A 13,345-nucleotide genomic window follows, 5' to 3' on the forward strand; every position below is an offset into this window, starting at 1 on the left:
TTTATTTTTTTCCAAATTGGAGGATATTAGATTTGTCATCTGTAGCACCATACTCTACTGATCAGCCAAACAAGCTCAGCTCAATATATGCACACACTCCTATTGAATATGCATTCACCTGTATAGTGAGTAGGCCTATGCCATCTTAATTGACCCAGTTTATTAAGAGATTTATCATTCAAATAACATTACCACCATTGTGTTGTTATGTAGTTAGATTGGTGAAAACCAAAGTCAAATGTATTGTTTAAAATTGGGAAATTTGTAAAAAAAAGAAATCACATTTTATGATGATGAATATCAGCCTAAAATATTTACCATGGGCCTCCTTGACCATCCAAAATCAGTATCGGTCCTAAAAATTCCATATAGGTTGTTCACTAGTTGACAGACAAGATGGCTGACGTGACTATAGTGAATGTTGGTGCAGTTAGGTAATTAAAATGGTGAAGTGTGTGAATTTACTCTCAGCTCCAACCCCCTAATCCATTTTTATTGAAAAGATTAACGGGGCCATTTTACAGCGCTCTCAGAAGGAGGGTTATCACTCCCTTAAGACATCTTCAAGAACTTTAATTAGGCTACGCAGTAAATCTGGAATTCCCATTTACTGGGGTGCAGTCAAGGTTACAATAAAAGCCAGCGACTGACTGCCTGCCTACGGTGAACCTATAAATGAAATTAAGTATGTGACACTCTGTAAATGGCTGCTCAGTTGCCAATTATCCATCCTTTCTCTCCAGGCTGTCAGAGGTTCAAGGCTGCCCCATGCCAGACAGAACTTCTCCTCCTGGTGCAGTGGATCTAGTACAGTGAGCCACACCCTGGTGGTGTGTAGAGTAGACTAAAAGCGTCCGCATTCGTCACATCCGGAATAGTTTGTGCATATATTAATGACAACATTTTGTGACGTATTCGTTAATTTTCATTACGGCAAGTTAGGTCAGCTGTTCGTGCACACATTTGTTCTCGAGGCAAGCCAAGTCAGAAACCGGAATCCACGCCCTTTCGTCTGTGACTGGTCAACAGTAGGGATTCTTCAATGAAGTGTTTGTTGTCATTCAACAAGAGATGACTCGTTTTTATGCAAGATTTTTCACTTGAGAAACACTGCACCAAACACCTTCTTTAGATATAAAATAGTGCAACTAACACCATGCCCAAAGCACCCACATCAAATGTGATCACGACACGCAGGTTGAAATATCAAAACAAACCATGAACCAATTCTATTCATTTGGGGACAGTTCGAAAAGCATTAAACATGTATGGCAATTTAGCTAGCTAGTAGTTGCTATTTAATTTGTCCTATTTAGCTAGCCTGCTGTTGCTAGCTAATTTGTCCTGGGATATAAACGTTGTTATTTTCGCTGAAAGGCACAAGGTCCTCTACTCCGACAATTAATCCACGCACAAAACAGTCAATCAAATCGTTTCTAGTCACCTCTCCTCCTTCTAGGCCTTTTCTTCTTTGGACTTAATATGGCGATTGGCATCTAACTTTCATAATTAGGTGTATTAATTACCACAACCGACCGACCACAGTTCATATTTCAATTACCCACGTGGGTATAACTAATGAGGATATGGCACGTAGGTATATGCTTCTAAAAGCCAATGAGGAGATGGGAGAGGCATCGCGTTCGGCGTCACAAATAGAAGCAACTTCTATTTTAGCGCTTGGAAACAGATGCTCGTTGGCGTGTGCGAGCACTGTGGGTGCAATGATTGAATAACATTGTGTGTGAACATTTATTTTGCAACGCTGGCGCACGCAACAAGTCCTCGGCAAAAACGTAAACATTTATGACAGATTTCTTGGATTAATTCTAACTATTTTGAGAAATTGTATACTGGCTACGGCTTCTCAAGATGGACAAACAGTACTATTGCCAAGTTTTCTCGTTTTTTAAGTGTAGGTCTTATAAGGGAGTAGGCTAGAAGCCAGCCAAACCAAAGCATGCTGACGCCTTGACTGGGACATAGTCTGTGTCCAAAATGGGACTCTATTCCCTATATTGGAAAAGTCCTGCACTATCAAAGGAATAGGGATGTAACCATACAGTATCTATAGCCCCCTAGCACAGTGGTATTCAAACTTTTTCAGTGGGGACAACATTTTTACGTCAGAATTTCTAGACACCCAATTTTTTCTCACCACCCCAAATATAATGACAATCTTAAAAGTGGTAGATTTCAATTTTTATATAAACACAACCTTCAATTCATTACATTTTCACCTCTTATCAAATTGAAAAGAAACCAAGAAATACATCCGATCAATCATTTTCTTTCTCCTTCAAATTAGCCTCATCAAAAATGTTTGTACTGCATATTTTCCCATACAATATACAGTTTGAATGCACTATTTTTGTGCCCCCCCCCCCACAAGCTCAGGTCATGTTTCTCTCTCTAGGTTCAAACTTGTCATTGCTATGAGTGTGGTTGCATCACTGAACTGAGGTAACCTTGTTAATTAAATGTTTTTTGTACAATATATTTGTTTAATGCTCACCTGTCTTCTGTGGTCCAATTATGAGCAGCTTAGGGAATCGGTCGCATGTCTTCTCTTTGGACCAGATGTCTTTGTGCCTTTTGTCCTCACAGGGGTCCTGTAGGGACAGAGGGGGCAGAATTAGTTCACCTGGAAGTTCCGTTCAGTAAACATGGAGGGAATGTATGCCTCCGGATGAGCTGCCATAGGTATGACTTGCCCAACCAGTTCAGAATATACAGTACCAGTCAAAAGTCTAGACAAACCCATCAATGAGTAAGTGTTTATTTTTACTATTTTCTACACTGTAGAATAATAGGGAAGACCTCAAAACTATAAAATAACACGTATGGAATCATGTCGTAACGAAAAAGCGTTAAACAAATTAAAATATATATTTAGATGCGAGATTCTTCAAAGTAGCCACCCTTTGCATTGATAACTGCTTTGCACACTCTTGGCCTTCTCTCAACCAGCTTCACCTGGAATGCTTTTCTAACAGTCTTGAAGGAGTTCCCACATATGCTAAGCACTTGTTGGCTGCTTTTCCTTCACTCTGTGGTCTAACTCATCTCAATTGGGCTGAGGTAGGGGGATTGTGGAGGCCAGGTCATCTGACGCAGCACACCATCCCTATCCTTCTTGGCAAAATAGCCCGTACAAAGCCTGGAGGTGTGTTGGGTCATTGTCTTGTTGAAAAACAAAGGATATTCCCACCAAGCGCAAACCAGGTGGGATGTCGTATTGCTGCAGAATGCTGTGGTAGCCATGCTGGTTAAGTGTGCCTTGAATTCTAAATACATCACTGACAGTGTCACCAGCAAAGCACCCCCACACCTCCTCCACCATGCTTCACAATAGGAACCACACATGTGGAGATCATCTGTTCATCTACTCTGTCTCACAAAGACACAGCGGTTGGAACCAAATATCTCACATTTGGACTCAGACCAAAGGACACATTTCCACCGGTCTAAAGTCCATTGCTCGTGTTTCTTGGTCCAAGAAAGTCTCTTCTTATTGGTGTCCTTTAGTGGTTTCTTTGCAGCAATTTGACCATGATGGCCTGATTCACACAGTCTCCTCTGAACAGTTGATGTTGAGATGTGTCTGTTACTTGAACTCTGTGAAGCATTTATTTGGGCTGCAATTTCTGAGGCTGGAAACTAATGAACTTATCCTCTGCAGCAGAGGTAACTCTGGGCTTTCCTTTCTTGTGGTGGTCCTCATGAGTGCCAGTTTCATTATAGCACTTGATGTTTTTTGTGACTGCACTTAAAGAAATTTTCAAAGTCCTTGAAATGTTCCGGATTGACTGACCATGTCTTAAAGTAATGATGGACTGTCGTTTCTCTTTCCATATTTGAGCTGTTCTTGCCATAATATGGACTTGGTCTTTTACCAAATAGGGCTATCTTCTGTAAACCACCCCTACCATGTCACAACTAGGGCTGTTGCAGTGACAGTATTACTGCGACACCGGTTATCACGAGTCATGAAGGGAGTAGTCAAATGCCACATGACCGTTTAGTCACGGTAATTAGGCTTTTCCATGCTCTGATGCTGCTGCTGGTCATTAGTAGCCTACCAAACTTGCTAACTGCCTGGCACTCAGCACTCTATTGTCCCTCTAATTACTCTGACATCAATGCAAATGTATTCGAAAATCTAATCAAACACGTCATAAGAGCCCATGATCTCATGTTGCGCAACATTTCTATAGGCTATGCAAATGTGGGCGAAAACAGTGATGGGTGCTAATAAAAAGATGTGGATTGCGTCAGCTTTCTAAAGGCTAGGCCTACTATATTTATTTCTCAACTTACCTAATATCAAGCACATTGCTTGAGTATAGCCTACCTGGCAGGCATAAAAATAAGCCACGGGGAAAAGCGTCTTCCATTCGCTATCTAAGTGCATAGATTACATTTATTTTTTTCCCACTGCCCATCTCGATGAAGGTGCATAATGGTAAATTCTAAATCAAAAAAATGTCACATATATTATTTAGTATATGTAAAGACAAGATTAAATCAAGAAAAGTCTGATGGGTGACAATATTAGCCTCACTTGTGAATTATATATTATAACTTGTGAATGATTCCCAGCATAAGAACCAACGCCTTTATTTTGCAACTTTTTCAACACCTCATGTAGCCTCATGTCATCTAGCCCATAGGCCTATACATTTTGATAAGGCTTGGATCACAACAAGTGGACAAATAAATTCTTAAAATTGAGCACATTAATCCGGTTTACAAGGGGTGTAGAGCCTAACTGGCATACAGTTGAAGTCAGAAGTTAACACACCTTAGCTAAATACATTTAAACTCAGTTTTTCACAATTCCTGACATTTAATCAGAGCAAAAATTCCCTGTCTTAGGTCAGTTAGAATTACCACTTTATTTTAAGAATGTGAAATGTCAGAATAATAGTAGGGAGAATGATTTATTTCAGCTTTTATTTCTTTCATCACATTCACAGTGGGTCAGAAGTTTACATACACTCAATTAGTATTTGGTAGCATTGCCTTTAAATAGTTTTTTTGGGTCAAACGTTTCTGGTATCCTTCCACAAGCTTCCCACAATAAGTTGGGTGAAATTTGGCCCATTCCTCCTGACAGAGCTGGTGTAACTGAGTCAGGTTTGTAGGCCTCCTTGCTCGCACACACCTTTTCAGTTCTGCCCACAGATTTTCTATAGGAATGAGGTCAGGGCTTTGTGATGGACACTCCAATACCATGACTTAGTTGTCCTTAAGCCATTTTGCCACAATTTTAGAAGTATCCTTGGGTCATTGTCCATTCGGAAGACCCATTTGAGACAAAGCTTCAACTTCCTGATTGATGTCTTGAGATGTTGCTTCAATATATCCACATAATTTTCCTGCCATCTATTTTGTGAAGTGCACCAGTCCTTCCTGCAGCAAAGCACCCTCACAACATGATGCTGCCACCCCCGTGCTTCACGGTTGGGATGGTGTTCTTCAGCTTGCAAGCCTCCCCCTTTTTCCTCCAAACATAACGATGGTCATTATAGCCAAACAGTTCTATTTTTATTTCATCAGACCAGAGGACATTTCTCCAAAAAGTACGATCTAAGTCCTCATGTGCAGTCGCAAACCGTAGTCTGGCTTTTTTTATGGCGGTTTTGGAGCAGTGGCTTCTTCCTTGCTGAGCGGCCTTTCAGGTTATGTCGATATAGGACTCGTTTTAATGTGGATATAGATACTTTTGTACCCGTTTCCTCCAGCATCTTCACAAGGTCCTTCACTGTTGTTCTGGGATTGATTTGCACTTTTCGCACCAAAGTACGTTCATCTCTAGGAGACAGAATGCGTCTCCTTCCTGAGCGGTATGACGGCTGCGTGGTCCCATGATGTTTAAACTTGTGTACTATTGTTTGTACAGATGAACGTGGTACCTTTAGGTGTTTGGAAATTGCTCCCAAGGATGAACCAGACTTGTGGAGGTCTACACATTTTTTTCCTGAAGTCTTGGCTGATTTCTTTTGATTTTCCCATGATCTCAAGCAAAGAGGCACTGAGTTTGAAGGTAGGCCTTGAAATACATCCACAGCTACACCTCCAATTGGCTCAAATGATGTCAATTAGCCTATCAGAAGCTTCTAAAGCCATGACATAATTTTCTGGAATTTTTCAAGCTGTTTAAAGGCACAGTCAACTGAGTGTATGTAAACTTCTGACCCACTGGAATTGTGATACAGTGAATTATAAGTGAAATAATCTGTCTGTAAACAAATGTAGGAAAAATGACCTGTGTCATGCACAAAGTAGATGTCCTAACCGACTTGTTAACAAGAAATTTGTGGAGTGGTTGAAAAACAAGTTTTAATGACTCCAACCTAAGTGTTTGTAAACTTCCGACTTCAACTGTATATAAGCAGAGCGTGAGTTTCAAGTTTGGGGAAGATAGTTTGCGCCATAAAAACGCACCATTATAATAAAAGCATTACATTTATAATTGCATTTGCAGTCACTTTTGAGAATGGTGTTTTCCCACTAATGGAACATTCACACTTACAGCCTACTGCCATGCGTGCATTGCTGCGCTCATAATGTGAAGAAATAGCCTAATAATTTATCAACATTTTAAGCTAAACGTTCTGATCTGTTGCATCAGCCACATTGCTTAAAAAATATGTTTTGATGCTAGTGGTCGTATTCATTTGGGACCTATCGCATCCCACAACTGTCCCAGACGATGTTTGGAATATTTATTTCTCGCACAGAGTAGGTCGACTTTTGTACTATGGGGGATAGTAGATTGACATAGGCTAGTGCTTTTTCTGTTCGTTAGGCCTACTCATGTTGGCTGACAAAGTAAATGTGGACAGTTCTTCCAATATGCATCTCGGAATTGGATGAGGCGCGCAGTTGCTTTCCTGATGTGCCCATCTTCATTTGCAGCCTGTGAGAAAGACTAGATCACGTGACGGAGAGCCATGTGAGTGAGAGAGCTTCCGATTGCGCAGCACACTCCGGGAGAATACATTTTTTATTTAACTAAGCAATTCAGTTTTGAACAAATTCTTATTTTCAATGACGGCCTACCGGGGAACACTCCAGGAGAAGGGCACAACGCCGCAAAAGACAGATTTTTTTAGGGTGCAATCTGGCCACAAAGGGAATGCTGCTCTGAAATTTGAGGCATTATCAAGTGCTTGTCAAATTGTGAATGAGAGACTGATGAAGTGTGTACAGCCTGCGCAAAAAAACAAAGCAGAGCTCATGCCTTTCAAGCAAATCTTTTCAAATCATCATTAGAATCTCATCATGCAGCCTTACAATGCAAAACTCAAAACATATAGCCCAACGTTTGTAGAGTAACTAAAGTTACATGAATAACTCTAAATTAGGCATATAGGAGAACCTGTTTCTTTGTTAATCGCTCAACACAGAATAGACTCATGTGCGCACTCCCTGAAATGTTCGGATACAATATTTATATTTGATTAAACTTTGTTCAATTGCATTCTTTTGCATTCTTCATACTATAAAATAATGCCAAATCTTGTCTGCTAAATGAACTAGCGTAGCCCACAGCCATTTGGCCTAGCCACATGAGTATGCTATTTTTTTCTTCTGAAATAGACTACATTTTCTCCATATCATGCTTCTTTAGACCTGTCTAAAATAAATAATGGATTTATTGTGAAAGTGTAGGCTATATTACATGGATTTATTAGACTTTTTATAATGGTTTGTATGGAAGCCAGGAGATGCTAAATGTGTTTATGTTAATTAACGGTCAATTACCATGAGACCGACAGTTATTTGCTTGACAATCACCGGCTGACAACATTTTGTGACCGCCACAGCCCTAGTCACAACACAACTGATTGGCTCAAATACATTGAGGAAAAAAAATCCACAAATTAACAAGGCACACCTGTTAACCTCTCTGCGCACAGATCCCTTTAGCGGGATCATTTCCCTAAACAACCGCAGAATTGCAGGGCGCCAAATTCAAAAATATTACAAACAATATTTATAATCATGCAATCACAAGTGAAATATACCAAAACACAGTTTAGCTTGTTGTTAATCCACCTATCGTGTCAGATTTTGAAAATATGCTTTACAGAGAAAGAAATCCAAGCTTTTGTGAGTGTATCAATCAATGCTAGAACAGTTAGCCTTATATTAGCTTGGTCACAAAAGTCAGAAAAGCAATCAAATTAATCACTTTCCTTTGATAATCTTTGGATGTTTGCACTCACGAGACTCCCAGTTACACAACAAATGTTCTTTTTGTTCGATAAATATTACTTTTATAACAAAAAACGCCATTTGGGTTGCGCGTTATGTTCAGAAAACTAAAGCCTCGTTCCGTTCGACGAAAATTCCAAAAAGTATCAGTAATGGTCGTAGAAACATGTCAAATGTTTTTTATAATCAATCCTCAGGTTGTTTTTAACAAACATAATCGATAATATTTCAACCGGACCGTAACCTATTCAATAAGAGAGAAAAGGAAAATGGAGAGCTCCCCTCTCGCGCTCAGGAACTATTCAGAGGACACCTGACTACTTTTGAAAAATCTTGTTCATTTTTCAAAATAAAAGCCTGAAACTATGTCTAAAGCCTGGTCACAGCCTGAGGAAGCCATTGGAAAAGGAATCTGGTTGATACCCCTTTAAATGGAAGAAAGACTGGCCAGGAAACACAGATTAAAATATATATATATATATCACTTCCGGGTTAGATTTTCTCAGGTTTTCGCCTGCAGAATCAGTTTTGTTATACTCACAGACAATATTTTGACAGTTTTGGAAACGTTGGAGTGTTTTCTATCCTAATCTGTACATTATATGCATATTCTACGATCTGGACCTGAGAAATAGTCCGTTTACCTTGGGAACGTTATAAAAAAAATATGACCCCTAGCGTCAAGAAGTTAACTGAAATGCATTCCAGGTGACTAACTCATGAAGCTGGTTGAGAGAATGTCAAGAGCTTGCAAAGCTGTCATCAAGGCAAAGGGTGGCTACTTTGAAGAATCTCAAATGTTTTGATTTGTTTAACACTTTTTTGGTTATTACATGATTCCATAGTTGATGTCTTCACTATTATTCTACGATGTAAAAATAAAGTAAAACCCTTGATTGAGTAGGTGTGTCCAAACTTTTGACTGGTACAACACTATTCTCACACACACACCAGTCTCATATATAGCGGCAGTCTGTTTGCAATTAAAGTCTACCACTAACTTGGCCAGGGGACTTGTTAGTGTGGTAAAGCAGTGAGACCTGTGTGTGTGTGTGTACTAACATGTGGCACAACGGTTACAGACAACTGTATCCACCCTGTGGGACCAACAATGTGCCAAGAGGGGTGCTTTTAATTCAGCTCAAATGAACCCAACCAGTCTAGTCTAACAGAGGTTTGGGGGAGCAGACTCAAACATTTGGTTTCTAAATCACCCCTTGATCAATTATGCTCCTTAGTCCCAACAAGAAGGGACTAAGGAAAGAACCCATAATCAGTATCAGGAAGGGTGCCTTTTCATTGGTCTTCCTGAGTGGTTAGAAACCTTCAGTGTATCTATGTGGAAGATAGCTCAGAGCAGCCCTGCAAGGCCCGCGGCTTCATGACATGCAGATTGACCCTGAGGCACAAGACGATACCAACTGCCCTAAATCTATCTACCTCCTTCCCTCCCCACTGCCAACTGCCTCATGGGTAATGAGGCGACCAGGCTATCATATTAATCCCAATACATTTAACACAGTGCTGTGTTGAAGAAACCTCTAGACCCAGGCAGGCACAAGTTTACTCTAAACTTCTACACTCTGTGTCAACTCCACACGGACTTCTACACTCTGTGTCAACTCCACACGGACTTCTACACTCTGTGTCAACTCCACACGGACTTCTACACTCTGTGTCAACTCCACACGGACTTCTACACTCTGTGTCAACTCCACACGGACTTCTACACTCTGTGTCAACTCCACACGGACTTCTACACTCTGTGTCAACTCCACACGGACTTCTACACTCTGTGTCAACTCCACACTGACTTCTACACTCTGTGTCAACTCCACACTGACTTCTACACTCTGTGTCAACTCCACACTGACTTCTACACTCTGTGTCAACTCCACACTGACTTCTACACTCTGTGTCAACTCCACACTGACTTCTACACTCTGTGTCAACTCCACACTGACTTCTACACTCTGTGTCAACTCCACACTGACTTCTACACTCTGTGTCAACTCCACACTGACTTCTACACTCTGTGTCAACTCCACACTGACTTCTACACTCTGTGTCAACTCCACACTGACTTCTACACTCTGTGTCAACTCCACACTGACTTCTACACTCTGTCAACTCCACACTGACTTCTACACTCTGTCAACTCCACACTGACTTCTACACTCTGTGACAACTCCACACATTAACTTCTACACTGTGACAACTCCACACGGACTTCTACACTCTGTGACAACTCCACACATTAACTTCTACACTGTGACAACTCCACACTGACAGTGTGAGGAACTGCCAAGATGGCAGTTGGACGTCTTAGGGAAAGAAACCATCTTCTTCCTGTGTTGTTGGGAAACAGTGTCTAAGTCTGCTCCCCCCACAAAACCACAGTTCAAAGAGCCAGCCTCTCGTAGCTCTAAACCCAAATAAGACTTGCACTGTAAGAAGCAATTGAGACTGAGTCAAAATTACTTGCACTGTAGGATGCAATGGTCTGAGTCAAAAGCACTTGCACTGTAGGATGCAATGGTCTGAGTCAAAAGGACTTGCACTGTAGGATGCAATGGTCTGAGTCAAAAGGACTTGCACTGTAGGATGCAATGGAGTCTGATTGAAAAAGCAAAGTCTTTAGCTCCTGTCTAGCCTTCTCTAAAATGACAGCCTGGTTTATGATAGTCCCCGAGCTCCACAAACCCAGTGACCCACAGCTCACATGGCCTCTCACACACACACGCACCCACCTGCCAGATGGGGTCCCTCTCCTCTGGAAAGATCTGTAAGTAACGCTGGGCCAGCTGCACAGGCGCCAGGGTCTGCAGCCGCAGGTTAGTCCATGTCTGGAGGAACTTCACCAGGTTCCTAAAGGTGTACAGACCCAGACGGTCGTTCCCGTAGTTAGACAGGTGGGTCATGAAGATGCTGATCTGTGAGGAAGGAATCAACACAGAACAACGTTCAGAGAAAAACACAATGCAATGCAGGCTGCAATGTCACTTCCAACCACTGTTGCAGGAAATACATTTGAGGGGACATGAAGGGCTAAAGCAACCATAGAGCCTTCCTCTCCTGATGTGATGGAGGTGTGTCTGGTCTCACCGGGTTGAGGAGCACTGTGAGGAAGAGCTCCCCTCCGTTGATGAGTTTGTCCAGCTCCTTGGGTCCTCCAGGATACTCGTTGTAGAAGATGGTGTGAGTAAACAGGCCACACGTCTGCCTCGGCAGCACCTACAGTACACAACACAATTAATATTACATAGCAACACATCTGCACAGTGGGGAGTGTCCTAATATAACCACACCCTGCTGATTCCCAGTCAACAACAAATCAAATACACAAACATTCAAACAGAGCCATAAATGCTCGGTGACACTACCTCGATGTGTTGTTTCCACTTCACTGACAGCTCAGGTGATTCAATTATCCCCGTAAACTAGAGATCACACTGTGGAGAATAAAATGTGACGCAAATCTTAATGCTGTCAGCAAAACCCATTTCTCGAGCCAAACATAAAGCCTCTGTCCTAACATAGTTGAAACACAATAAAACACACAATCGATTGGCATCCGAGCACACAATCACAGGAGCAGAACGACCTGGAAAACATTACACTGTCTGTTCAGCCTAGGTGCTGTACACAGTGTATCCATCAGGCTGTGATGTTAGCTAGCTACACAGTGTATCCATCAGGCTGTGATGTTAGCTAGCTACACAGTGTATTCATCAGGCTGTGATGTTAGCTAGCTACACAGTGTATCCATCAGGCTGTGATGTTAGCTAGCTACACAGTGTATCCATCAGGCTGTGATGTTAGCTAGCTACATGGTGTATCAAATCGAATTTTATTTGTCACATGCACCAAATACAACAGGTGTAGACCTTACAGTAAAATGCTTACTTACAAGCCCTTAACCAACAATGCAGTTAAGAAAATACCTAAAAAAAAAGTAAGAGATAAGAATAACAAATAAGTAGAGCAGCAGTAAATAACAAAAGCGGTGCTATGTACAGGGGGTACCGGTACAGAACCAATGTGTCAATGTGCGGGGGCACCGGTGTCGAGGTAATTATGTACATGCAGGTAGAGTTATTAAAGTGGCAATGCATAGATAATAACAGAGTAGCAGCAGCGTGGGGGGTGGGGGGGGGGGGGCAATGCAAAAGTCTGGGTAGCCATTTGATTAGCTGTTCAGGAGACTTATGGCTTGGGGGTAGAAGCTGTTTAAAAGCCTCTTGGACCTAGACTTGGCGCTCCGGTACTGCTTGCCGTGTGGTAGCAGAGAGAACAGTCTGACTAGGGTGGCTGGAGTCTGACAATTTTTGGGCCTTCCTCCAACACCGCCTGGCATAGAGGTCCCGGATGGCAGGAAGCTTCGTCCTGGTGATGTACTGGGCCGTACACACTACCCTCTGTAGTGCCTTGCAGTCGGATGCGGAGCAGTTGCCATACCAGGCAGTGATGCAACCCGTCAGGATGCTCTCGATGGTGCAGCTGTAAAACCTTTAGGATCTGAGGACCCATGCCAAAACTTTGCAGTCTCCTGACGGGGAATAGGTTTTGTCGTGCCCTCTTCACGACTGTCTTGGTGTGCTTGGACCATGTTAGTTTGCTGGTGATGTGGACACCAAGGAACTTGAAGCTCTCAATCTGCTCCACTACAGCCCTGTCGATGAGGATGGGGGCGTGCTCAGTCCTCCTTTTCCTGTAGTCCACAATCATCGCCTTTGTCTTGATCACGTTGAGGGAGAGGTTGTTGTCCTTGCACCACATGGTCAACAACACAATCTCAACATCTATCAGGCTGTAATGTTAGCTAGTTACACAGTGTATCCATCAGGCTGTGATGTTAGCTAGCTACACAGTGTATCCATCAGGCTGTGATGTTAGCTAGCTACACGGTGTATCCATCAGGCTGTGATGTTAGCTAGCTACACAGTGTATCCATCAGGCTGTGATGTTAGCTAGCTACACAGTGTATCCATCAGGCTGTGATGTTAGCTAGCTACATGGTGTATCCATCAGGCTGTGATGTTAGCTAGCTACATGGTGTATCCATCAGGCTGTGATGTTAGCTAGCTACACAGTGCATCTATCAGGCTGTGATGTTAGC

General features: G+C 42.1%; 1 protein-coding gene across 1 annotated transcript in view; it reads right to left on the reverse strand.

Annotated features, from left to right (window-relative positions):
* Positions 1–13,345, reverse strand: part of LOC129863523 (bifunctional heparan sulfate N-deacetylase/N-sulfotransferase 1-like) — a 55,371-nt gene that overhangs the window by 23,626 nt on the left and 18,400 nt on the right. Inside the window, exons 6-8 of the mRNA XM_055935571.1 lie at positions 11,332–11,460; positions 10,977–11,159; positions 2,516–2,612 (exon numbers count right to left, since the gene is read on the reverse strand). Coding sequence (XP_055791546.1) covers positions 2,516–2,612; positions 10,977–11,159; positions 11,332–11,460 — 409 coding nt within the window. The remainder of the gene's footprint in view (positions 1–2,515; positions 2,613–10,976; positions 11,160–11,331; positions 11,461–13,345) is intronic.

This window comes from Salvelinus fontinalis, chromosome 10 (genome assembly GCF_029448725.1).
Source record: "Salvelinus fontinalis isolate EN_2023a chromosome 10, ASM2944872v1, whole genome shotgun sequence".
NCBI lineage: Eukaryota > Metazoa > Chordata > Actinopteri > Salmoniformes > Salmonidae > Salvelinus > Salvelinus fontinalis.